Source organism: Cupressus sempervirens, chromosome 5 (genome assembly GCF_028749045.1).
Source record: "Cupressus sempervirens isolate cs-2001-9-10 chromosome 5, ASM2874904v1, whole genome shotgun sequence".
Lineage (NCBI taxonomy): Eukaryota > Viridiplantae > Streptophyta > Pinopsida > Cupressales > Cupressaceae > Cupressus > Cupressus sempervirens.
The window spans coordinates 213,231,025-213,255,555 of record NC_143122.1 but is presented as its reverse complement, the minus strand read 5'-3'; the positions used below and the strand labels follow the sequence as shown (position 1 = coordinate 213,255,555).

At 35.6% G+C, this 24,531-nt stretch overlaps 1 protein-coding gene across 9 annotated transcripts in view; it reads left to right on the top strand.

Annotated features, from left to right (window-relative positions):
- NRPC2 (nuclear RNA polymerase C2) overlaps positions 1-24,531 on the top strand; it is a 217,515-nt gene that overhangs the window by 105,121 nt on the left and 87,863 nt on the right. For all 9 annotated transcript variants that reach the window (XM_089829229.1, XM_089829234.1, XM_089829230.1 and 6 more), the window contains 11 exons: positions 6,091-6,150; positions 6,474-6,518; positions 6,823-6,873; positions 7,067-7,165; positions 14,292-14,351; positions 14,697-14,789; positions 17,041-17,142; positions 17,319-17,429; positions 17,609-17,725; positions 23,261-23,377; positions 23,528-23,608. In XM_089829229.1, coding sequence (XP_089685355.1) covers positions 6,091-6,150; positions 6,474-6,518; positions 6,823-6,873; positions 7,067-7,165; positions 14,292-14,351; positions 14,697-14,789; positions 17,041-17,142; positions 17,319-17,429; positions 17,609-17,725; positions 23,261-23,377; positions 23,528-23,608 — 936 coding nt within the window. The remainder of the gene's footprint in view (positions 1-6,090; positions 6,151-6,473; positions 6,519-6,822; positions 6,874-7,066; positions 7,166-14,291; positions 14,352-14,696; positions 14,790-17,040; positions 17,143-17,318; positions 17,430-17,608; positions 17,726-23,260; positions 23,378-23,527; positions 23,609-24,531) is intronic.

The following is a 24,531-nucleotide window of genomic DNA, read 5'->3' as shown; positions in this document are numbered from 1 at the left end:
ACATGGATATTGGGTATTGATAAAATAATGAAAACCCTATTTTGGCTTTAAAACACAAAAGACTTGAGTATTTTCTTCATTTGAGTTATTTGCAAGTTGGGAAGAGGAAGAGGAAACCAACAACAGTCAAAGAGGAGTGCATTTTGGAGGTTGAAGAGGAGGTTTTGCCTTCATTTCTTCTTCATTCTAGGTATGTTTTTTATTTTATTTTGTTTGATTCGAACTTTATTATTGTTTGTTGCCATTTTTCATTTTTAATTTTTTTCCAATACCATAGAGAGGGCATGTTGAATAGAACATTGAAATGTTTTTTTTTTTCCATAACTTGCAGCAATATAATACATTGTATAATCCAAAGGCAAAAACATGAGCAAGAGTAAGAGTGAGGGAAGTAGTGATAGCATGGATGTTGCCATGCATGAAACTCAAGTATTTACAAAGAGCAAGAAAAAGACCTAGGGCAGCCATGGATGATTCTTCAAGTGAGCCTAATATAGATGCCCCTATGCAAGATGCAATGCCAAATCCATTTGAGTTCCCTTCCAAAGCCCTAAAAAACTATGCCAAAGGCCTATTCAACCCTAAGAAACCTCTCCTACAATTTGCCACAAAGGTAGACAACAATAAGAAGAAAAATTCGGGGTGTGGTAGGGAATGGGAGTACCATATGTGTGAGAAATATTATTTTGGGAGCTACACTAGAGTGTATTGTCATCTTTTATGGATAGGTGGGCAAGGTGTGAAAGGTTGTAAAAAAATTAAGGATGATGAAAAACTTGAGGCCAATAGGTTGTATGTGTAGGGGGAGTTATTGAAATCAAGGGCGCTATAGGTACCACTCCCACACCCTCATTTACTCCCACACTCACTCCCACTAGCACTACTAGTAAAGGGAAGGGAAAGGCCAAGAGAGATACCAATGTGGCTGATTTATTTAACATACAAGTAAAAGAGAGAGCTGAAGAGTCCATTGTCAGATTTCTTTTTGCTCATGGTATACCATTCCATGTTTCTCATTCCGCATTCTATAAACAAATGTGCAAAGATATTTATGCTGCTGATCCCTTATTTGTACCACTAGGAGAGACTAAATTATGCACCACTATTCTTGATAAAGAGTACTCGAAAGTAAACATTTTGATGGAGGATATGAGACAAACATGGATGAGTGATGGATGTTCTATCATCATGGATGGTTGGACCGATATCAAACATCAGCCACTCATCAATCTTATTGTCACTAGTACAGCAAGGGTCTATTTTCTTAGTCATTGATTGTTCGGGAAAAAGGAAGGACGCATGCTTCCAATTTCAGATTTTGAAGGATGCTATAGAAGATGGAGGGGCTTCAAATGTTGTGCAAGTAGTCACTGATTCAACCCGGGTGTGTAAATCAGTTGGATTGATAGTAGAGAGAACCTATAGACACATTTTTTGGATGCCATGTTGTGTACATGCATTTAATAACACCTTGAACGACTTTGGGAAAATTGATTGGATAAAAGCTATGGTGTTTGAGGCTAGAGATGTGCCAATGTTTATTTGCAATCATCACACATCTCTTGCATTATTCAGGACGTTTTCCAAAAAAGAATTACTCAAGCCTGTGGATGCTAGAGATGCTAGCTACTTCATTTTGTTAGAGAGGATGGTTGAGGTCCAAGAGTCCTTACAATCCATGGTGGTCAATGCAAAGTGGAATAGATGGCATGAATCAAGCACCCCAGACAGAAGACTTATCAGACGAAGAATCCTGGATGAGAACTAGTGGACACAATGAGGTAAGAAACTTAAATAATTGACATCATAATTGTTGTTGCTGATTTAATAAAAATATTTCCGATTTAAGCACTTGCTGATTTTTTTTAACATATGACGTTTCTCACTTGCAATTTTCTTTCATTTGCAGATACATTTGCTCCTTAATTGACCCTATTGTGCAGGTCATTAAATATGCTGATATTGACTCTCTTAGCCTTGGAGAGATTTATGAGACCTTTGATAGCATGCTTGGGCAGATCAAGAAAACTATTAAATAGAAGGAACCTACTTTGGAGTTCTGTGAGGAGCATCTTAAGCCCATTGTAATGAAAAGGTGGAACACTATGAACGTCCTACTTCATATTGCAGCCTATGCAGTCAATCCAAAATGGTTTGGACCAAGCCCTGGGAGAGTGCCTCCATCTAGTGATGAGGAGGTGAGTTTAATTTATGTTCTAGATTTCTGATTTTATAATATCTTTTTAAAATTTTGATTTTATTTGTAAAGGTTATAAACTCCAACTTATAAATTTTTGTTTGTTCAATATAGGTGAAGGAGGGCTTCTTCAAGGCCCTTTCAAAAATGTATAATGCAGAGAATGCTGCAAAAACTCGAGGACAATGGCTTGACTTTTGCAATCTTCGTGGTCCAACATTTGGTAGACCAGAGGCGAGGATTGATAGAGCTACATTAGCTCAAAGGGACCCGATTGGATGATGGACATTGCATGGTAGAGATGCACTTGAGCTGAAAGGTCTTGCCATTTGTCTTCTCTCACAGGTTGCGAGTTCTTCTGCTGCAGAGAGGAATTGGTCTACATATAACTTCATCCAATCGGTCAAGAGGAACAACCTTACGTCTAGACGATCGAGGAAGCTTGTGGCTATTCATAGTGTATTTCGACTACAGGAGCGACAAAGTCTTGAGTATTGACAGACTGCAACACTATGTTAGGATGTTAATCCTGAGGATACGTTGCAGATTGATGAGGATGACACACCTCTAGGGCTGTTTGGTGTTCCATTGGATGAGGACCCTCCGCCTACCCTTGCCAGTGATTCAAAGGAAGAGACTGGCGCTGATCTTTATTTAGATATAGATTTAGATTCCTAGAGGACAGCCATATATTTGGCTTTCCACCTGCAAATTCTCGAACGCATTATTGCTTTTGATTGTTATGGAGTTGGACATCTCATTTACACTTCTAGTATTTACTTTCATTACGTCATTTTGATTTCATGCATGATGATGATACATTGATACTTGGAGCCTTTGTTCATTTTTGCTAATTGTATGCGTTATTCGGATATATCATATATCATATTCTTAATTTGAATTTAAAAAAGTTAATCTTGATAGTTTTCAATTTCCATGTATTGATCTTCTAAAATGTCTATGAATCTATGATTCTATGGTGAATGTTTATCAATGTTATGATATGCATATTTGAATCATGTCTCCAAAGTCTAATACTTTTTACATAAAAAATTCAAAAATCCCTATATTTTATCGCCGTCCCCTAAATTTTGGCTTCGACCCGTACCCATACTGGAAACATGTCCCCGTGCCCTAAAATGTCCTCGTCCTGGAAACTCCTTGGAGCATAGAAAATAACATAAAGTGGCTTAATAATACTGAAGCGACATTTATTAATTAATAAATATGAAGCCCATCAATAAATAACTCCATCCAATGTAGGTGATGACCAGTTGCTAGCGCCACTAGTTGCACTACCAAATATGGCAACTAGCCAAAATAGAGTTACAAAAAATATGGCACTATCAATAAATAACTTCAAAATTCCTTTTCTTTGAAATACAACATATTCTCTCTCTAGAAATCACACCTCATCTTTCGAGAAATTCTCTCCCCAAAATTCGCATGCCTCTCATTCTGAAGTTTTCTAAAAAATTCCCTTTTAAGGCATTTAACTTCATCAACGAGCTTCATTCATAGGCACACACTTGGAGAGGTTGGAATTTAGATATGTAAGCAATTGAGTTATTTCCAACTTTTGATTAAATCCCACCACCTTACTTTGGACTTCGCATATTTAACCAATTTCAAACCAATCTTTGTAATTTAAATCTTTGATTTTCCATGCTTGGTGACATTCTAAATGCATCTTTGCGATTTCTCCCATGGGTGCTAATGAAGATAGGCATATAGTTTCAACACTATAAATTTCCACCTCTTTTAATTTTCATCAAATCAATCTTTTGCCATATCACCTTGTGCATAAATTACACTAGGTGGTAAAATCTTGAATTTCAACCCATTTTCCTCGAGGTTTGTATTCAAGCATTGTTGGGCGCGCATGTGTGTAGTGAATTTCGTGCCTTGAAGAAATTTCCTTGATCATGTAGAATTTGCACTAGGCCATATTTGAGCTCATGTAGTGATTTTTTCAAATAGAGAGGGAATCTATGACTCCCATAGATTTGCAACTATGAGTGCAACCTAAGCCTTATTGTAGTACGTAATAAAGTAATGTTGTTATTAGAAGTAGTTAAGCTTTGTTGGGTTAGGGTAGTTTGTGTGACCTTTGTCAATAACCATTCTACACTTATGAAGGATTTTATCCTTTGTGATGAAATTCACGACATCCGTGCATTAGTGCTCTAGGGCGCAAGTTGACTCTTGAGAAGGATTTTCCACTTATTAGATTTTTCTTTGTCATCATGAAATGGCGCATCTTGAGACTAGTGGAGGAATTTGTGCCTTGCACGTGAATCCATTACCTTGGTGGATTAGAGCTGTAGGGCACTAATCCATGGTAGTGGTGGATTTTGTACATAAGTTAGTCATGTTTTCAACTTTCCTTGCATAAAATTATAACATTTAAGTATTAGTCACATTATTTTATAATATATATAAGTACTATTGTGATGTTTGAGAGTGGTTTTAGATCTTCAAGAGCTATATTTGAGATTTTATATTTAGAAGATCTTGAAAAATTTCAGACTCAACCGAATTTCAGTAATCAACCCACTTCTGTTAGTGTACTTTTTTTTTTTTTTCAATATTTCTAATAAATTTGATATTGGAACAAGGATTTTCCAAGAATTTTCAGATCTTTTCCTGGATTAAGAGTCAAGAATCTTCACAACTTTCCATGCTTTTTCAACGTTTTTCCCACTTTTTGAAGCTTCAGACTAAGTGATTTTCGCTCATTTGTCTGGAGATAGATGCTTTTTTGATTGTCATGTCAGATCTGGAAATGGATGCCTTTTCTGATTTCCCTCTTTTAGGTGCTTTTTCAATACTTTTTACTTTATACTTTTCAAGAGATGCTTCTTGGGTGGCCTTTCTTAGAAGATGCTTTTTTAGACAATGCTTTTTTGACCAATTGCTGGACTTGTTCAACATTCCAGATATAGAACTAGATACCGTTTTGCTTTTCCTCAGCTTGTGGTCATGTGACCTGCCAAAAATAAACTTTCTACAAATAGTAAGTTTGTTTAAATGCAAAACTAGGGCAAACTGGGAGATAGTGAAACTTACTGAAAATAGACACTGCTAAAAAAGTAAGTACTTCCAAACTCAAAATAAGGTCATTCCGAGACGCAATGGAACTCGCTAAAAATGGACATACTAAAAATAGAAAATTTCAAAACTAGCAAGTATGTTAGAATGTTCAAAATATCACGGGCATTTTTTTTGAAATATCATTCTCATTCACACTTGATCTAAGTCACTATTTTTCATACAATTCCATTCTAGGGGCTGAAGGAAGACAACATCTGAATCCTAGACCTAGCGAATCTCATACTCATGACAAACCACTAACATAGTTCTAGGGTTGGGAGACAACACTTATCGCAAAAAGGCTTGTCCTGGTCAAGAGAAAGAGGGAGGTCCCCATTTGTAATGGGACGATTTGTGAAAGTTTCACAATAGGATGGAAATGCTCCTTAAACTAAATATTGATCAGAGCGCTCTTTTGCTCATGCATTCGAGCCATTTTTTTTCACATCTCAATATTCTCAAATCATGCATTGGCAATCACAAACGGGAGTGCTCATTGAGTGAAGGAAAAGGAGATTTTTTGAGCATATTATACAATACTAGTTGCTCTTCAATTAAAAATATGTCTTCCTTGAAAAAAGTGCAAGCATTTGAAAAACCAAATTTTCTGTGGCTATTGGTTGGATAATTTACTTTATTAAGTTTACATTGTCTTGAAATTGAACTTTTCGTGAGAGAAACATTTAATATTTTAAGCTTCCAAAACTCTTATCGCACATAAGTTTGTTTATCACTTTCTATTCTACTTATAGCTTTAACGTCTATTTCATTTTCATTTGTATAATGCATTGCATTCTCAGGAATGTGCTTCTCTTGGGATTTTTACGCGGGAGCAAGCATTGGAGTATCTTGGAACAAAGGTATTTTCAAAATATACCTCTTGTTGTGCTATTGACAGTCCATATATTTACATAAAATGAAAGGGTATATGCAATTGAAGATCATATAATAGAAGAAAGAAGCAACTTTAGATGTGGAGTGTGGCTATTTTTGGTTTCATTATGTTCTTATGATTGATTGGTAATGTAGATATTGAAATACTTTTCCCTACTACTTTATTTACTAGTCTAGAATGTCATTTCTATTTGTGGAGCTAAATGCTAAATTTGTTATCTTGGGAAATGGACATGGATCTATCAACTTTTTAGATTCCACTTGAAGACTGTCATATTTGTATTTCCAGGTGAAAATGATGAGACCTTCTTGGGCAAAGTCAGAACGATCAAAGGTGCCGCTTTTGCACAAACTGAGTGAATATCTTTTTTAATCTAGTAAAAACTGTCTCCTCTTAAATAGTGCCGTGTCTTTCCCTGGTCTTTATATTGTTTTGATATTGTTGTATATTGCTCCTTTGTGTGTCAAATACAATTTTTATATTAGATGGAGATATTTTTATTTGCTCCTCATTTTCTGTACTTCAACAAAGATGGTCTATTAAGTTCTCGTTTTATTCTTTAGTCATGTAGCCATCCTGTTGCATTGATCTCATCTGTCATCTATGGTCTTTATATTATATCATTTTTGTTCTCCAGGTTGACGAAGCTCGGGATATTCTTCTTAATGTTTTTATTGCCAATGTGCCGGTTAGTTGTGCCTTTCAACTGTTTCCTTGTGTATAGCTGCACATGAGTTCATGGAGCATCTTGATTTGTTGAAATGGGTGAACTTGCATTGACATATTGTTTTTTGATCTTTTAAGAAGTTACTGGAATCCTTTCAAAGTTCTTATTAATCTTCTTATTAGTTTAACAATTTATTTGCTGTTTTGAGCTACAGGTGTATCAGTATGATTTTCGACCAAAATGCATCTATGTTGCAGTCATGTTAAGACGAATGCTGGAAGCCATGATTAATTCAGATGCTATTGATGATAAGGTAGGGTTAAAAGAGGTGGCACAGAAGAAAAGCTTTTCTCTGATGGATTTCAGCTATTATTAGTAGTTTTAAGTTTGTACATGTCTTGGCAAAATGTTTTACTGTCAAAGAGTCTCTCACTTCTTTTTTTCAATTTGAACTAGAGGTATATGTGGAAGTCTCTCATGGTCATTCACTGCATATTCACCTGTTTTAAGCATATTATGACGAATTTTGATAATTTATGTAGACTTCTAACTAATAATTTTTTTCACAAAAGCAAAAGGCATCTAACAGTACTTAACAAGACATTCATAGTTACAGTTTTCCGGACTCTCAGTCTATGAGATTTTCATGAGTTCAGAGGCATCAAGAGTCCAACTGGAAAACCATCATTTATCATGACAAAATCATAGTGTCACTTAAGCTGATATGAAATTTCCTATGAAGACTAAATCTGACATTATTATGAAGTATAAATAAAAAAGAGAGCAATCAACTATATTTAAAAATGGAAGATTATCCTGGTTATGATCATCTGTAGTTGAACATGACGGTCAATCAGTAGTTGGTTTGTCAACCATAATTGTACATTGGTTGTTACTGTACATGGTTGGAAATTAGTGGTGGTTGATTATCCCTCTTGAATTTATGACCAATTAGCTTTATTCACCATTATGTTGCTGGACAATAGACATCTATTCATAGAAGCCAGTCTAAGAAGCTGCGTCATTGGCTTTGTTAACATCTTTTTCAACTTTTAGCTTGAACTATGATAATTTTTAACTCCTTGCTTTTTTCTTCTTTTTTATTAATTATTCTTGGTGGTCCTTTTTGACCAATCATGCTTCCTTCATAATGTTTTATTTTATCTTTCTGTGTGCTTGGTAATGAAATTTCAAGCAGCGATTGTTGTTACGATCAGTTGTAGATCATGATGATCAATCAGAAGATGTGAGTTGTGGGGTTCACATTGCTGTCTATGAACTGTGATTGCCAATAGCTGACTAGCTCTCTCAAATTCTTATTCAAAAATTGCTTTACCTCACCATTTTTTCCCTCTATCATCATTTTGCTTGACATATTGTATCTGTTCATAGATGTCAGTGTTAACACTTGTCATTTGCTCTGTCATGTGACTGTGTTTTTTACCATTGTCCGTGACTTTATTTGTTTGGTGCTCGCCAATGATTACTCATTCTGTGCTCACCAGTTATGCACATTCTATTCTGTTATACATACAAGCAAACAAACAAATGATGAAGCAGACAAAAATCACCTGTAGTTGGCTTTCACAGCCCAACAGGGGACCCCATGATCAAAACATCTTTCGACATTTGTTTTCCCACTATGCAGATTCGGTATAACAATGCACTGTTGCACTTCTGAAAGCTCTCTAAGTCTGAAAGGGAAATCCTCAGTTTTTATTGCACTCATAATAAAAATAGCATGATAGGATTTTATTTTAGTTTTAGCAGTGTAAGTATGGGGTGGTGTGATAGGAAGTGCATGAGAGGACAGAATGGTGGAAAGGATATTTGAAGAGGGAAGAGTAATGGGAGTTGTTGTACAAGTGTTAGGGGAAATGGTCAAAGCTACTGTGAACATTTATAATTGTTTACCATCATTTACTTACATTTCTTCCAATTTGACCTTGGATTTTCAAGCCATAGACAGTTTTTCTTTTGTGGTTGATCTTCACAAATTTGACATTTTGATTCATCTCCGCTAATTGACAAATCTTTAAAAACTACTAAATTTGAAAGCCTAATTTTCAAACAAGTATTGCAAAGAAAAGAAGCTTGGAGCAAATAAAACGAAAATCCATGTAAACTGGATAATGGTCATTTCAATAACAGTGATCCACATTAGGCACTACACTTAATCACTACCCCATGATACATATATCAGATATCTGGTGATTTGTTTGTATAATCTTTTGGGATCACCGGACTTTGTTGCTTTTGACAACATTGTCATGGTACTATGCAATGTTTTGTCTCTACTTTTTATTACTCGTGATATCTAATGATGTAAGTTATGTCGATTTTGATATTTCTCAATAAACAAGTACAGAGGAATGTATTATAAATTTCCAATTTTATTTTCTCCAACAGTGTGTCCATGCTATCATAGACATCCCCCAAGCATGGTGCATTTATATCATGAAATTGAAGCATACACATGATAGGTCTAGTGAATTCCGACACAATCTACAGTTACACAAACCCACCAATCGTCATCCATGATAAATGCCTTGACCTTTTGGGCCCTTGAGTCTGATTGCTTCCAAATACCACATTGGCTGCTAATAACCATTTGAATTATTGTCTCTTTCACCTTCACAAGTCATCTCAAAACAATTGCATGAGATACAAACCAAGTCTTAGCAATCTGAGAACATGTTAATAGTATGTTAAGAACACATTTAAAATTTGTAAATAATGGAAAGGAGACATTTTATTCAATTATGTAAAACATGACATAAGTGAATTAATGAAACTAATTAAATTAATTTTATCTTGAATAATTCCAATTTTGAAAAGCGTCTGAAAATTGCTTGTAACATATGGTGTTTTTCACAAACATTTGGATCTCCTCTGCATCATGGTATGTTTCTTTCATACACTCTATTGGGTGCCAATTTCTTGCATCACCAAATTGAGAGTGTACTGTGTCCAAAAGATGTTCTCATATGTTGCCTCTACAAAACTATTTGCACCCTTGCAAACTTTTATATTGTCCATAATTACGTGGACACAATTTTCATTACCCACCATCTCTATGGAGTCAATGAGAATCTTGGAAATGAGCTCTGTATCTTTGACTTCCCCTTCATAGTCAACTACCCTCAGACATTGTAATTACATTGATCAATGGATGGGCTTTGCAATCTTTCTCTCTACCAGAAATGATAGATACACTGGTTTCCGTCCAAGAGTCTCTAATTGGTTTTAGTTGGGCCTCTACATTTGTGCCTTCTTTTTGCAATAAGGTGGTAGACACTTTTTCATACTAGGGCTTTTGTAACCAGGAGGTGTTTTAGTTATTGCTGACACCATATCTCGCCAATAGACTGATCTTACAAAATTGAATTGAAGACCATTGGTGTAGAGCCAACTTGCAAATTTTTCATTGCCTCCATTGATCTCTTAATGGATCTCTCTCATGGGTGGGGATTGGTTGTTCTTCATCTTCATCTTTAGTAGAGGGCGTAGGCAAGAAGGGATTTATGGAGGCCGTAATTGTTTGAAAGGGTAATGTCATTGTTTCTTTTTTTTTGGGACCTATAAACACCTTTTCCTTTTGCAATCAAATTATCAACATCTTTTTGTACTTTTATAAATGCGCCTATTTGTGCAACTTGCAACCCCTTCTTATATGGGCTATCACACATTAATCCCTTTACAACTAGGGCCCATAAAATGAAGTTTTAGTAGGTAATAAGAGCTATTATAGTGTGCATTATAAAAATTACATTTCCAAACAAAGCCCCCACCTCTAGGATTTTGTGAATTCTTGTGGTATGTCTCCATAGATGAGATCCTTTATCAATTTTGAATTTTTGACTTCCCTCCCCACCGATTGAACTTTGATTACTAGCCATTTTGTAATCTATAAAAAAATGTGGAAAAAAATATACCTTAAACACTATAGAATAGGGTTCAAATGCAATCCATCAAAAGACTAAAGAATAGGGTTGAAATGCATACTTTAAACACTCAAATCTCCTTTATGGAAAATATTTGGTGCTCCACAATTGATCTCCTCTGAATACAATCATCTTTCTTCAAAATGCCAAGATGGAGAGAAAATTTTGTGAGAGCGCATTGAGAGGAAAAAATGAAATGGAAGTGTGTTTGGAGGCCACATGTTGGGTTATTTTTGTTATGGAAATGAGATCAGAGGTAGAACTTTAATCTATAAATTATGTTCAGACTTGACTGCTCTAATTCTTATAATTATCACAGTGAGGATATAACTAGATCATTCAAGAAATGAATTTTGATATCTTACTTGTATTTGAATCCTTCAATAGCAGTAATAGCATGTGTTATAAGTATACAGATCGCTGGTAATAGCATGTGTTATATTGATGTGTTTCCAAATGATCATGCCACTTCGTATATATAAGGATTGAGGTGTTGTGTCTCATGTAGAGACAACCCTTAACAATTATCCTTAATCATTAGTGAGGATCCATTATACTAAATCACATCAGTGCTTCAAGAAATCCGATCATGACTGGTATTTAGCGCTTCATAACTTCTGATCTCAATCAGTGATGTAACACAATGAAGTGGCTCACGATAATAGTGAATAATGGAATCATATTCATACTGTGATATGATCGCTGCATATGTACAGAGTTTGAAGGGATCGAATCAGTTTAATATAGTCAATTAAAATACTCTCATACAGATATATATATATATATATACACACACACGTGTATATTTATGAGAGTATTTGTGATTCCTTTTGAGCAATAATCAGATAGAAGATATCAGAAGATATCCGACAGATGCTACAAATCCAACAGTTTTAGGATTGGAAAGCAAAAAGTAAAAAAGAATGGTTTAAAATTGTTTAGGGCCTACTTTTCCTTGCCTGAGCCTGTTGGTGCACGTGGGTACGTGCTGGGTGCACACATGGTATGTATCTAGATCTGTGAATATGCAGTAGTGCATGGGTGTGTGCACCTGCGCATACCCACAACATTGGGCATGTGCCCAGTGCGTATCCCTAGTAGGTGTGTACCCAAACCTGATATAGGGCATGCCTATACAAACTCGGTAACATAGATTTCATTGAATCAATCAATCATTCAACAAGCATCATTAGCAACATAAGAGAACATATGTTCAACAGAGATGATCTATCAAGACAACAAAAACACATTAGATAAGTAGCAGATACAATAGTGTATAAAACAAAATGATTTATTTATAATCTCTTAATTGTTGTTGTATGAAGATTCACCTATGTATTTATATCTATATATAGATGGGAATACATGATGCTTATACCTGATTATATACAATTAATGAGTACTTGAACTTAATGTCTATATATTTATTAATATGAAATCTCACATTATCAATTTTGTCGAGGGATGGAAGAGAGTACAAGGAGGGAGAACAGTGAAGACTCCTACTAGGTATGCCTCCTCTTAAAGATGGTTAAGGACCATTGGCTATGGACCACAAAGCCATCTCCTAACAATGATCAAGGACCATTAATTAAGGACCCTTAAGGCCGAGAGGATAAGGTCCTCACCTCGGGCCTTGTGTTGAGGGTCAAGGACACCCTATTGAAGCTCCTTTATTTATTGTTCAGGATAAACAGATACTTATCGCATGTAGTATAGTAAGATATAACACAAAACAGATAATTTATTCATATAAGCAATATGCACCCAATGCTTACAATAATGATTATGATGATGTCTCAATAGTCCCTACTAATGATGTACATATACTTTCCCGAAGGGGCAACTTAATTGTCACGTGCCCTTTCGGATACAATTCTACCGTCAGCTACAATATAGAAATTACCGACAACATCGTCCTCCCCCAAAAGTAAAGTCATCTCCAGACGACAAAATAAAGACAACTCTTACAATGAAACCCAAATGATTAATTACATCAAGACTTAAAAAACTAAGAGGGAAGTGTCTCTGGTGTAGTAGACGTCCGTGCCTTCAGCTTGTCCAGTTCTGCTCGAAGCTGATACACTTGCGATGTTCGTACTTTCAAATGTGCTTCATCCTCCATCTGAAGTTTCAATGCTGACTGCAGTATTCCAACAATCTCCCCAAGCTCTTTCTCCTTTCCCTCTACCACTTGCTCCTCTGCTGCCAACTATTCCTGCTTTGCTGCCACTTTTTGTAGACGACTTTGCCGGGCTAACAATGCTTCCCTCTCGGATTACCAGGTTGTTGTTTCCGACTCCCAAGTTGCCTTCATCGCTGTTACCTTGGTAGCTGAGTCCTCCCAAGCCCTCTCTGCCACTACTCGGTCCGCCTGGCTCCTCCTAAGTGTATAATAAGCATCCCTATGTATCCTGACTATCTCTTGAGTCAGAGCCTCTATGCGAGTCTCCATACCTATCTCTCTCATAGAGGCCCAATCCTCTCTCATCTCGGTAGTCTCTACACTCGGCCATCTGCGCTCCTTAAAACAAACTATAAAGGCCGCTGGACATCCCACTCTCATGAAAGATATAACGATCTCCAGCTCCTTCATCACTGAATCCAAGGCTTGTATCTCTGTAGAGGCCACCACTTGGCGAGCTCGAGTCACTAGAGTCGCTACAGATATAACACAGAATAGAACATAATAGAAAGATATAACATTCTCCAGCTCCTTCATCACTGAATCCAAGGCCTGTATCTCTGCAGAGGTCGCCACTTGGCAAGCTTGAGTTGCTAGAGTCACTCGAGTCGTATTGCATATATGAATAAAGTATTTGTTCTGTGTTATATATAATCTGGTTGCAGATCTCCAAAACAGGGTTTATATCTCTAACTATATTTTACTATTTGTTTCACTTGGATTTCTGTATTTTGGGCACATATAATGTGGTTTAAGAAAAGGACATTACATGTTTATGATTTTTGTGTATGTAACCATAAATACATTTCTTATCCTCTCTAATTATATGAGTATTCCCTTGCTGTCCCATATATACTTACAGCTCCATCAATTCTTTGTGTTGAAGATTCCATTTTTATCCTCCAATTCGTTAGAGGTAGAAGAAATAAAAGAATATCATGACTGGACTTCCTAATAACCTTTTCATTGGAGGATAGCCTCCTGCCGATTGGTTCTACTCCCTTCCTACAACCTTTTTTTTCAATATAACGCCTGACAATGTTCTGATTGTCCATTTTGTTGGCTACAAGATTTTATATCTTTTTTTCGCTTAGTAATTGTGTAGTAGAGAGTTTCATTCTTTGTTTGATCAGACCATTGAAATATCTAATCGTTACATTTTTGAATTGCAAGAACTGATTTTCTAGCTTGTAGTTCAAATGGCATCCTTTATTGAGTAGAGCTTTGTTGATTGGGGTACTGGTTTCAGAAAGGTTTTTTAAATATTTCTTTGGGTCACCTTTTATCACTCATTTGTTTGACATTGACAGGATTATGTGGGAAATAAACGATTAGAGCTTGCAGGTCAGCTATTGTCTTTGCTTTTTGAGGTGAGCCTTGACAATGCTATTTATAGACATGATATTTTTAGCCAATTGACAATGAGATAGATTTGGAAGCACTAATTATCACAAAACATCAATTATGATCACGAAGCATTGATTATGTGTTTTAATGTTCCCTTGATGTGGGCAACTGTAAAATTAGTCCACATGTATTTCATGATATTAGTACAAAGTACCTTTCTATTTGTTCCCAAGTTAAGTCTTCTAGTTTCATGTTTTACTTTTCCATAATTTTCAGATATATTATAGGAATGTTACATTTTAGCCAATTGACAATGAGATATATTTGGATCTTAATGTGGGCCGCACCACACTTTCTTTTCTTTGCAGGATTTGTTTAAACGAATGAATACTGAGATCAAAAGACAGGTTGATGCCACCTTTGCAAAGCAGAACGTCTCAACCAAATTTGATGTTGCAAAGGTGGGTCAAATAACTGGCCTAGGGGTGCTGGGTAATAAAGTTTATTAATCATATTTCCAGATTTAGATTATAGATTTCCCAGGAGAGTAATTGTAATGGAGGAAGAAAGTTCTAGTCTTCCATGCTTGAAATTACATTCCATGATAATCAAATTTTATTAATCTTGATGTAATAGATTTGTTTTTTTGGCATCTTCTCTTCTTATAATGTATTTAACAGAACAGAATGAAATATATATTTTAATTTCTGTGATTAAACATTGAGGGTTCTATTGGGCATTTGCCCTGAAATATTTTTCATCACATTTTGAAATTTCATTTGATATAATTGATCAAACAGAATTGATATTGTAAAGACAAATTTGAAGATGCATTTTTATGGTCCTAAGCATTATGTATAGACATGACCTAGATTTTGAAAGTCATTCATATGGTCAGTCGCCAAAAAGTCTGACCAGAAAGAGAAGTTTTTGCACTCACTTACATTTCATTTAAATTCCTCTATTGTGCCATACTACTGCCAGCTACTGAACTCCATCTGTCTAGTTCATGTAGAGCACCTCCACGAATCCTTGTTGAGTCCATCCATTTAATGAACCAGAACCAGGACCATAAGATTCAGAAGCTCAACATCATTGGAGATGTCCCAATGACTCTTGGCCACAACTGTTTTCTCTTGAGTCTGCCGTGGCATTGGTCATAAAATTGGAGACCTCAAGAATACCATTGTTGTAACTTGTCAGTAACCATGAACATCTTCACCCTGCTTCAAAGGTCAGGACAGAAAACCTTAATCTCTTGTAGCTCTCTGTACACCATGAGATTCTCCTTGCATGCTAGACAAGTGTTTTTCATAATGTTTCTTTTGAGCCATTGGGGCCTTATCCACAATTTGTTCTTCCCTTGATAACATAGAGTTACTAATATACATGGACGATAAGCAGAGGCAAAGCAACCATATAACTTTTAATCTCGAACTTATTTTAGACTTTTTTCCAACAATGTCCTCTTTGATACACACCTTTGACTTTGATGCTCTCATCCTGCAAAGTCGCCAAAGCCTTTTCTTCATTGTTTGATTTATTGCACAGGAAGAAAGAACTTTATCTGACGTTTTGGACTGAAAGTTATCAAACCACCTCTGTAACCCTCTCTAGTTAGGGCTGTTTTATGACGCTGCATCAAAACTTAAAATAAGTTTTAGGAAACATTGTGTAACCTCTTCCTTAGTCTCATTCTCACTCACTCTTTTGACTACTAATGTTAGAAAATTTAGACATAAGTATACTCTAAAATCACATGTAGGTACCAAGGCAAAATATTAAATTATGTCATTGAGAACAAAATATGTACATTCTTGATTTTGTATTCAAGTGATGGAACCGACCAGTAGTGATCTATGGGATTATTGTTCTGTTTATAATTTCCACCAGAGAGCCGGGTTTAACTAGTGCAAGATAGGGCTATTCTTGGATTAATATGAATCTGTAAATACAATGAAGTTATGAATCATATTTAGCTGGCATAATCTGTGAACTTTGGGGATATGCTTAATCAAAACTAGAAACAAGTTTTAGGAAACATTGTGTAATCTATTGCTTAGTCTCGTTCTCACTTACTCCTTTGACTACTTATGTAAGAAATTTTAGACATAAGTATACTCTAAAATTGCATGTGTAGGTGTGTGTGCATGGGGGCATACCAGGGCAAAATATTAAATTATGTCATTGAGAACAAAATTGTACATTCTTGATTTTGTATTCAAGCGATGGAACCAACTAGTAGTGATCTCTGGGATTATTGTTTTGTTTATGTTTTATAGTTTCCACTAGAGAGCCTGGTTTAAATAGTGCAAGATAGGGCTGTTCTTGGATTTATATGAATCTGTAAATACAATGAAGTTATGAATCATATTTAGCTGGCAAAATCTGTGAATTTTGGGGATACAATTCCTCTATTCAATTCAACATTGAAAGGGATGCATTGGAAAGAGTACTAGACCATTTTTATGTGATAGGCAACAGATGTGGAATAACCTGAAATTTCCATCTCTTAGAGAAGCTTTTTGATTTCATGGGGTTTGAAATTGACTAAAACCTCATATAAGTGTCGGTGGCTCTAAGCTTATCTGTTTAGTTTTGAACAGTTTGTCCTTGTGTTTTAAATAATCAAAACAATTAATTTATAGATTTGCAGGAACATAAAATGTGATGCATGCATAAAATAATGCAATTGACTGGATATTTTTACAGGTCATGCGGGGGGACATTCTTACTTATGGATTAGAGCATGCAATTTCCAGTGGAAACTGGACTGTAAAACGGTTTCGAATGGAAAGAAAGGGTGTTACACAGGTAGCTTTTCGGATTTATTATTTATATAAATTATTTACTGTACGTCTTTCTTGAAAAATTCAAACTTTTATTATCTGTTAACCTGCTTTACCTTTGTGTGCTTTTAGCATGGTTTTCCTACCACATAGGTTCCTTCTAATGAAAAATAATATTGCAAAGTTGATATGGATAACTAGGTTGTTTCAAGGCTATCATTCATAGCAGCATTGGGGCATATGACACGTATTTCATCTCAGTTTGAAAAGACACGAAAAGTTAGCGGCCCAAGGGCTTTACAGCCAAGCCAGGTAACCTTTTATGAACAGAATTCAGCTAAGCAATTGAGACAATTTGAATTTCATAAATATTTGAGAGATCAGTGGTGGGTTTCATGTATGCCATGTCAATGTTTACTTCTGAAACATATTGTTCAAGTAAAATATCATGAAGTACGCCTTTGTTAAATTAACCTGGCATTCTTGAGCAGTGGGGTATGCTGTGCCCATGTGACACACCAGAGGGAGAAGCTTGTGGGCTTGTCAAAAACCTTGCATTAATGACTCATGTCACAACTGACGAGGAAGAGGGCCCACTAATTTCACTGGTACGCTGTCATTATTATAGAATAAAACTGTGGTATTATATTGAATCTTATAATTTCAATCTTTTAACACATTAGAATAGAACCATGATTTCTTGATTTTTTAGGTCTATGTTTGCTGCATTCGAAGATAGTTCATGTGAATTGAAACGTTAGGGTTGTAGTACTGTTTTTAGATTAATGACGATTCTTCAAGTCATAATATAAACTAATATAGAGGTAATTAGATTACTTGTTTTGATTCAGTTGACATTGGATTTTTATTATTTCAAAATGAAGTTAGGCAAGAGGAGAAGATTCCAGATTATGGCTAGAACTAAGAATGCAAGCCCACTATAACTAGATCAAGGAGTGAATAAATAAGTTTAGAAATCAGAAAAACCTATTATTTTATGCTAATGAAGCACAAGGTTTATGCAGAAATTTATAACTGCATGGCTAAATTGATTGAATGCCTGAAATGCTCCTTGCATGAAATCCAATATTAAGAAAATAAACATGTGCATGATGTCAAATTTAACAGAAGTAAAGCTATGCCTAGTTAGAATATGAATATTTGTTGAATTATTGTTGGGCCATGTACTTGAATTACAACTTTAGTGTGATACTGTTGCTAACTTTTCTAAGCATAATTAGTAATGACTTTATCCCTTGTCAACTTTTACTTTTGAAATTTGGAACATATAAAAGTATGTTTTGCGATGTCTAGGCTAGACAAATTATTGATTTTAAAATCTCATTTAACCTGTGTGAGCACAATCAATTTGCATATGATGCATACATTGTCATCTTGTAATGAAATATATCAAATTAATGGACTTAAGACTCCACTTTGCTCTCTATAGCTTCCATGTTGATCATCTGTTTTTTTCAATAACATGCAGGTCATGGGTAACAATTAAAATTGGCCTTTGGATACTGGAACTACACACATCAGAGCCGGCGGAGCAGTTAGGCAATGCTTTTGTCACTGTACTAGCATTACTCATATTACTTAGATTCCCCAGCCTGCTTGCCCTTGGTCTGGTGGCATGACTTGGCCCATTTTGGTGAATGGATCTACTACTTACTAGCCCCTTCCTAGACCACAAGGCCAGACATGCATTACATGTTTGTTTCTTTTCTACTGTGTTAGCTAAACCAGCCTTCGATGTTTGGCAAGTTTTTAGTGGAAATGTTTTGGGTTATGTAAATTCCCTTTTCTATATTAGGATTTTGTAATAAATAATAATAATAAAACTATTTTTGTTTACAAATATAATATAATAAATATATTTATAAATTAATTAAGTTTAATGAAAGGTCAAGAGAAATGCAATGAAGAGTTGTGGCACAACTCCCTCAACCTAAGATATAAAAGGAGAGCTCATTTGAAAGTAGATGTATGGAGGAAGGAAGAAAGATTGGAGCAACATGAATTAAGGGAACATTAATGGAAGAAGAAAGGAATGGAAAAAACATAAGAGAGTGACTCTCTCAAATGGGAAACAATGATGAAGGGTTGTGAGTGACCCTTTGAAAGGGTGGTAGTTGTGGAAGGTTGTGATCATTATGAAGTGCTGTGACTTTTCCTCACATTGGAGGATATAAAGGGGAGTAGTTTTGACTTGAGGACATCCAAGGGAGATAAATTTGGAAAATAATATTATATTCTCGAAGGCAACAACAACAAGTGGTTACTCAATCCATATGAAAGGTGGTGACTCTTCCACCAATAAAGGAGGATTCATTATAAACATTGAAGGGGGCTTATCAATCATCACCCACCCATACCTTAAGGCATCAATCAAGTAAGATTGAACCATTAAGCAATAACACTTACCCAAGAGAGCATGAATCAATATCTTGTTGTGTGGTTTTCACACCATCGCCCCATTGCAAATGGGGACCCCTTTTGCTTTATCAAGGATGAGTCTTTGTCCTAGGTGGTTTTGGTTGGCAACTTTTTCAAGTCTCCAAATCTAGGGTGAGTTTGAGCAATTTTGGCTCATAGGGAGGCAATTTTGTTCCAATTTTGTCCAAGCATTTTGGTGCCATTTGTTCTATTGGTTGAAGATGATGCCAAAGATGGACTTATTTTCCTAGCAAGAATCAAATCATTCTCAATCTTAGTTGCCAAAGTTTTTGCAATCGCACGATTGACTTGATTTGCTCTTCTTAAGAAAAAGCTTACCTCTGGAATTTGGGTGTTAATAAAGAAGCATTGGAGATTCTCCATTATAGTCTTAGCCATGGTAAATGAATTCCTGTATGGGTTGTCAATTGAGCCAATATAGCATGAAGTTTGAGTCTTTCCTCAAGCTTAACATTGAGAGTAGCCCTTTTGGTGATAGTTTGAGGTGCAATGTGGTAAACTATGTCGCAACAACTCCTTGTAGATTCTCAAAAAATAGTTTCAAAGAGTCATTTTCATGTCACATAGGAGGCAGTTAGTCTCTTTTCATCAAGAGAGAGTTGATATTTGCCAACAATCACCCCCTCGACATTACTCGAGGGGATTTAAACTTGTGACCAAGCTTTGATACCACTTGCTACAAGTGTGGTTGTTGTTGCACCAAAACATCGACCTCTCAATGCGCACCACAATCTCTAGACTTATAGAATCCTCAAGAGGCAGTTAGTCCGTTGTTACGAATCTTGATTTGGCAGCAGTAACCATTTGCCAACGGAGGTGTGGGCGAGGTAGTTCACTAAGTAAAAACACATGAACCTGATTCAATTTGTTCTTCATGTCAATTTCTTCTTTTGTTTTCAAGTTTAAAAGTAGAGGTGGCAATTATTGTTGGGTTCAAGGGGAAATGCCTCTTGCAAGGGTGTTAGGTTATGGCCTTTGAATTCTTCATTTTTGAAGCATTTTCTCCCAATGTATTTCAGCTCCCTTTGAAGTGCAACATTTTGAATGCCTTTGCATGCAAATCTGAGCTTGTTGAATGACAAATATGAGCTTGTTGGCCTCCTTTGAGGGACATTGTACCATTTTTCCATCCCAAAAGAGTGTGTCAATGGTGTAGTGGTAGTTGAGCGGTGGTAGGGATGCATTGGCTCCTTCCCTGCCCCCATGTATCAAGGACATCCCTTTTTTCGTAATATGGGTGTTTAGGGACCAAAATGCATTATTGTGTTTCACTGGTATAAAACAAGTTTTGGGGAAGGTTTCATAGGGATCAAGAGGCAACATTCCTCATTGGGGTTCAAAGGTGGCCCACTCTATTTGTAATGTTTTAGAAGGTAAAAATTAATGCTTATAAACATAATCTAGATTGGTAGAAGATTAATAAACATAAACGCTTCTTGAGTCTATGTCATCTTATAGGGTATGTTAGAAATGAAACATGCATTAAAAGGTTGCAAGTTTATTGAAAGGTGCTTGAGTACATTATGGGATGGTTAGCTATTCCCTAATAAACCTTGGCTTCCCTTAAAAAAATTGGGTGTGCTAGGGGATAGGTTACAAGCGTTTCTTTCTTTTTTCTGTGTTCCCAAAACATTCCCTTTCGAATATGTCATATTTTGTAGGGAATGTGCCCTTAGGGAGGACACGTACACATAAGCCTATGCCTTCACATACACATACACATACACAGACATAGACGAATAGAAACACATAGACACACACATACACATATTAACACCTTTTTAAATATTTCCTAGCATAATGATATGCTTGTAACAAGAGGAAACAGAAAGGGAAGGCTTGTAAAACAAAACTACAGAAAACTTGAAAAGAAAATAAAGAAAAAATTCACCTCTTTTTCAAAATCTTCTTCTATGATCTTGTTGGCAAGTAATGAAGTCTTTCTCATGGATAGGAATAATATTGCAACTGCTTTGAAACTTTCAATGATCAATCTTTACCCTCCTGTAATAATAATCAAGAATGGATGTTTAGTAGAAAGGAATGATATTTGTCATGTGCAATCAAAATTAGGTAAAATGAGTTTGGTTTAGTGTTTCAAATAGTTTTGTCGATTTAGAGGGCAGGGATTCGTTTTGGTGTTCCAAAATTTGTAATCTGCAGTCCTGTTGTGTCTAGTTTTTCTATTTTTTTGGTTGTTGATAGAATGAGATAAAGGAGAGTTAAATTCAGAGATGTATAATGCTTATATACAGGTTTACAGTAGCAGATAATAATGGAAATAATTTGCTACTTTCAAAACTCAAATCAACTATAATCTGTGAGTATAATGCTGATAGAAAATTTATAATATCGAGATGGTCTATTGTTATCATAAAGATTAATTAAAGATGTGCATTTGCTGGAAAGAAGAATAGAGCTCTGCACCATGAAATAACCAGCATGTACATTGCTTTAATAGGCTTCTAGCATATTGACTCGCAGCTTGAAGGGCATGGAGTAGATGAACTGATATTGCATCAAAGGCCTCTAAAACTCCCAATAAATCTCTCCAACAGAAAACACCCAGCCTCTAATGTCCTCCTGACTCACCTGGAGAAGTACATCCTACTCAATAGGTGTGGCCAGCTTATGAAAGAGCCGAGCTGAGCTAGTAATTGCAAACAGCAGCAAGCCTTTTCCGAAGCTTCCTAATTGGCCCTCCAAGAACATTTAAGAAATTAGAATTCCAAGCAATGTGTGAAAATCTTAAATACCAATAAGCTCAACTGTCTCTTGAATGAAAACATCCACTATCCTCCAGTTAATGACTCTCAGCAACATGAAGAATGTTTTTTGCAAGGGATTTTGTTCTCCCAAACTTGAAAAGAACAATTTCCTCCAAAAAAAATGACATTAGTAAAATATCAAACTCAGCATGTCTAAAATGAACTCCAGAAATGCCTTTTATAGCCATTACAAGAGGGTTGACTGCTTTCTCCTTGAATATTTTATTTAATCTATTGCTCATTTATGTCCCCAAGATGGCATCCCTTTCCAAAAGGCCTACTGAATAAATCAAAATATCGTTACTTAATATCTGGCACCATATATTCATATTAAAATAATAATAAATATCGTTGTTTTATTTAAATGCACTAGACTATACAAAATATAAAACTAAAGATATCTACTGCTCTGATTGATGTATCTTAAAATAGCAACTTGACCAATTGGCTTAGTCAGTGCCAGAAACTGATTTATCAAAAATATGAGGTATAGAACTTCTCCAAAATTAACCCAGATAAGGGCATTATGCTCATAATAACTGTCGGAGCTCAACTAGACATTTGATACTACCAAACAGCTAGACAGAATTTCTTCAAAGTCCCCTAAACCTAACTCATTAGCTCATAAGAACCAAACTGAAGAAGCCAACAGTCCACCAAACCAATTTATTAGGAAGGGGAACATCCATTGAGAAAATGGATGGGTTTACCATGGTTTTGTTGCCGCCTTGCTCGGTTTGTTTTGTATTCCCTTTGGTTTGATCAGGACAAACATATACTCATTTTGATTTGTCATGTTGACTTTTTTTCTAGAGTAAATTTATGTTGATTAGTGTTGTTGTTTCAAAACAAAAACTGTTCAGTTCCATTTGTTACTTTCAATAGTCTTTCTAATGTTTGAATTGGAAATTCCAGTGCCGTACTTTAGGAGTTGAAGATTTGAGTTTGCTTTCTGGCGAAGAACTCCATTCACCCAAGACATTTTTAGTTATTTTCAATGGGCTTATTCTTGGGGTGCATAGGCGGCCTCAGGTAGTTTTCAAATAAACTGTTAATAGTTTTTCTACATATGCCATATGGTTATATTTAGTAGTTTCAATATTAGAAGTAAAAAATTGAAAGAAACACATGTTAGTATTTATACCCCACATATCTAATTGATTGTGAATGTTTTATTGTTAGCGTTTTGCTGTATTTCTAAGAAAGCTTCGCCGAGCTGGTAAAATTGGAGAGTTTGTGAGCATTTTTGTGAATGAGAAGCAGGTATTTGGTAAAAACTTTTCCTTAGGCTTTATAGAAAGTTCCGGATTATGTATAGAATAGGTAATCTTCCTCTTTTTTCCATTCTATTGATATGTCCTGATATTCTTCTCAAATCTGAAGAATTTTAAAAGAAGACGGAATTTTCTTGATTGTACAATGCATTCTTGTATCGTTGGCATGTTTTTGTATATGGATGATCTCTGTGCTTATATGTGCATATAAAATTATAAATGTTTACGCCATCAATCATTGAAAGGAATATGTATATATAGTTTTGTTAAAGTGTGTAACTCCAAGAAATTTTACCCTCTGAGGAGTAATAAAAGTTTGTGGATGAAAAATACATTGTTATGTTATGGTGCATGTAGTGTTTGAACTAGTTTTTGAAGAACACTAGGGGTAACCCACATATGCTTTATTGTATATCTGTAATTCTTATTGTAATGTCCCTGCTTTCCGATTAGGTTTGAAAGCTGTAACCTGCAACCATTTATCAGTACAATATCGAAAATTGTATGTAAAACATATTAGCAATATTAGATTTAAGTAAATACTAATCTAAATACTACCCAAGCTACCCTTCCTAATGCTTCGGAAGAGATCCTTTCTCCAGTCACCTAACCCTCTGGTGAGAATTTTATCTCGATTAGGTAATCACCATAGAAAGAACAACTCCCTTAGGCCTCTTTGGGATCTCTGGTAACACTACTGGGTAGAGATCCCACCTCTACCAAGTCTCTTATTTTTGACATATGCATATGTTTGACCACTACAATATATATTGTCTCTAAGGGATTCTCTATAAATCCCTCTCTGGAATCCAATTTGGAATTCTGACATTCAATCAAGAATGTCCTCTAATCTTTGAGTTCTCTTGTGAGAAACTCAACATCCATAACGAACATACTCTACCAAGAATCTAC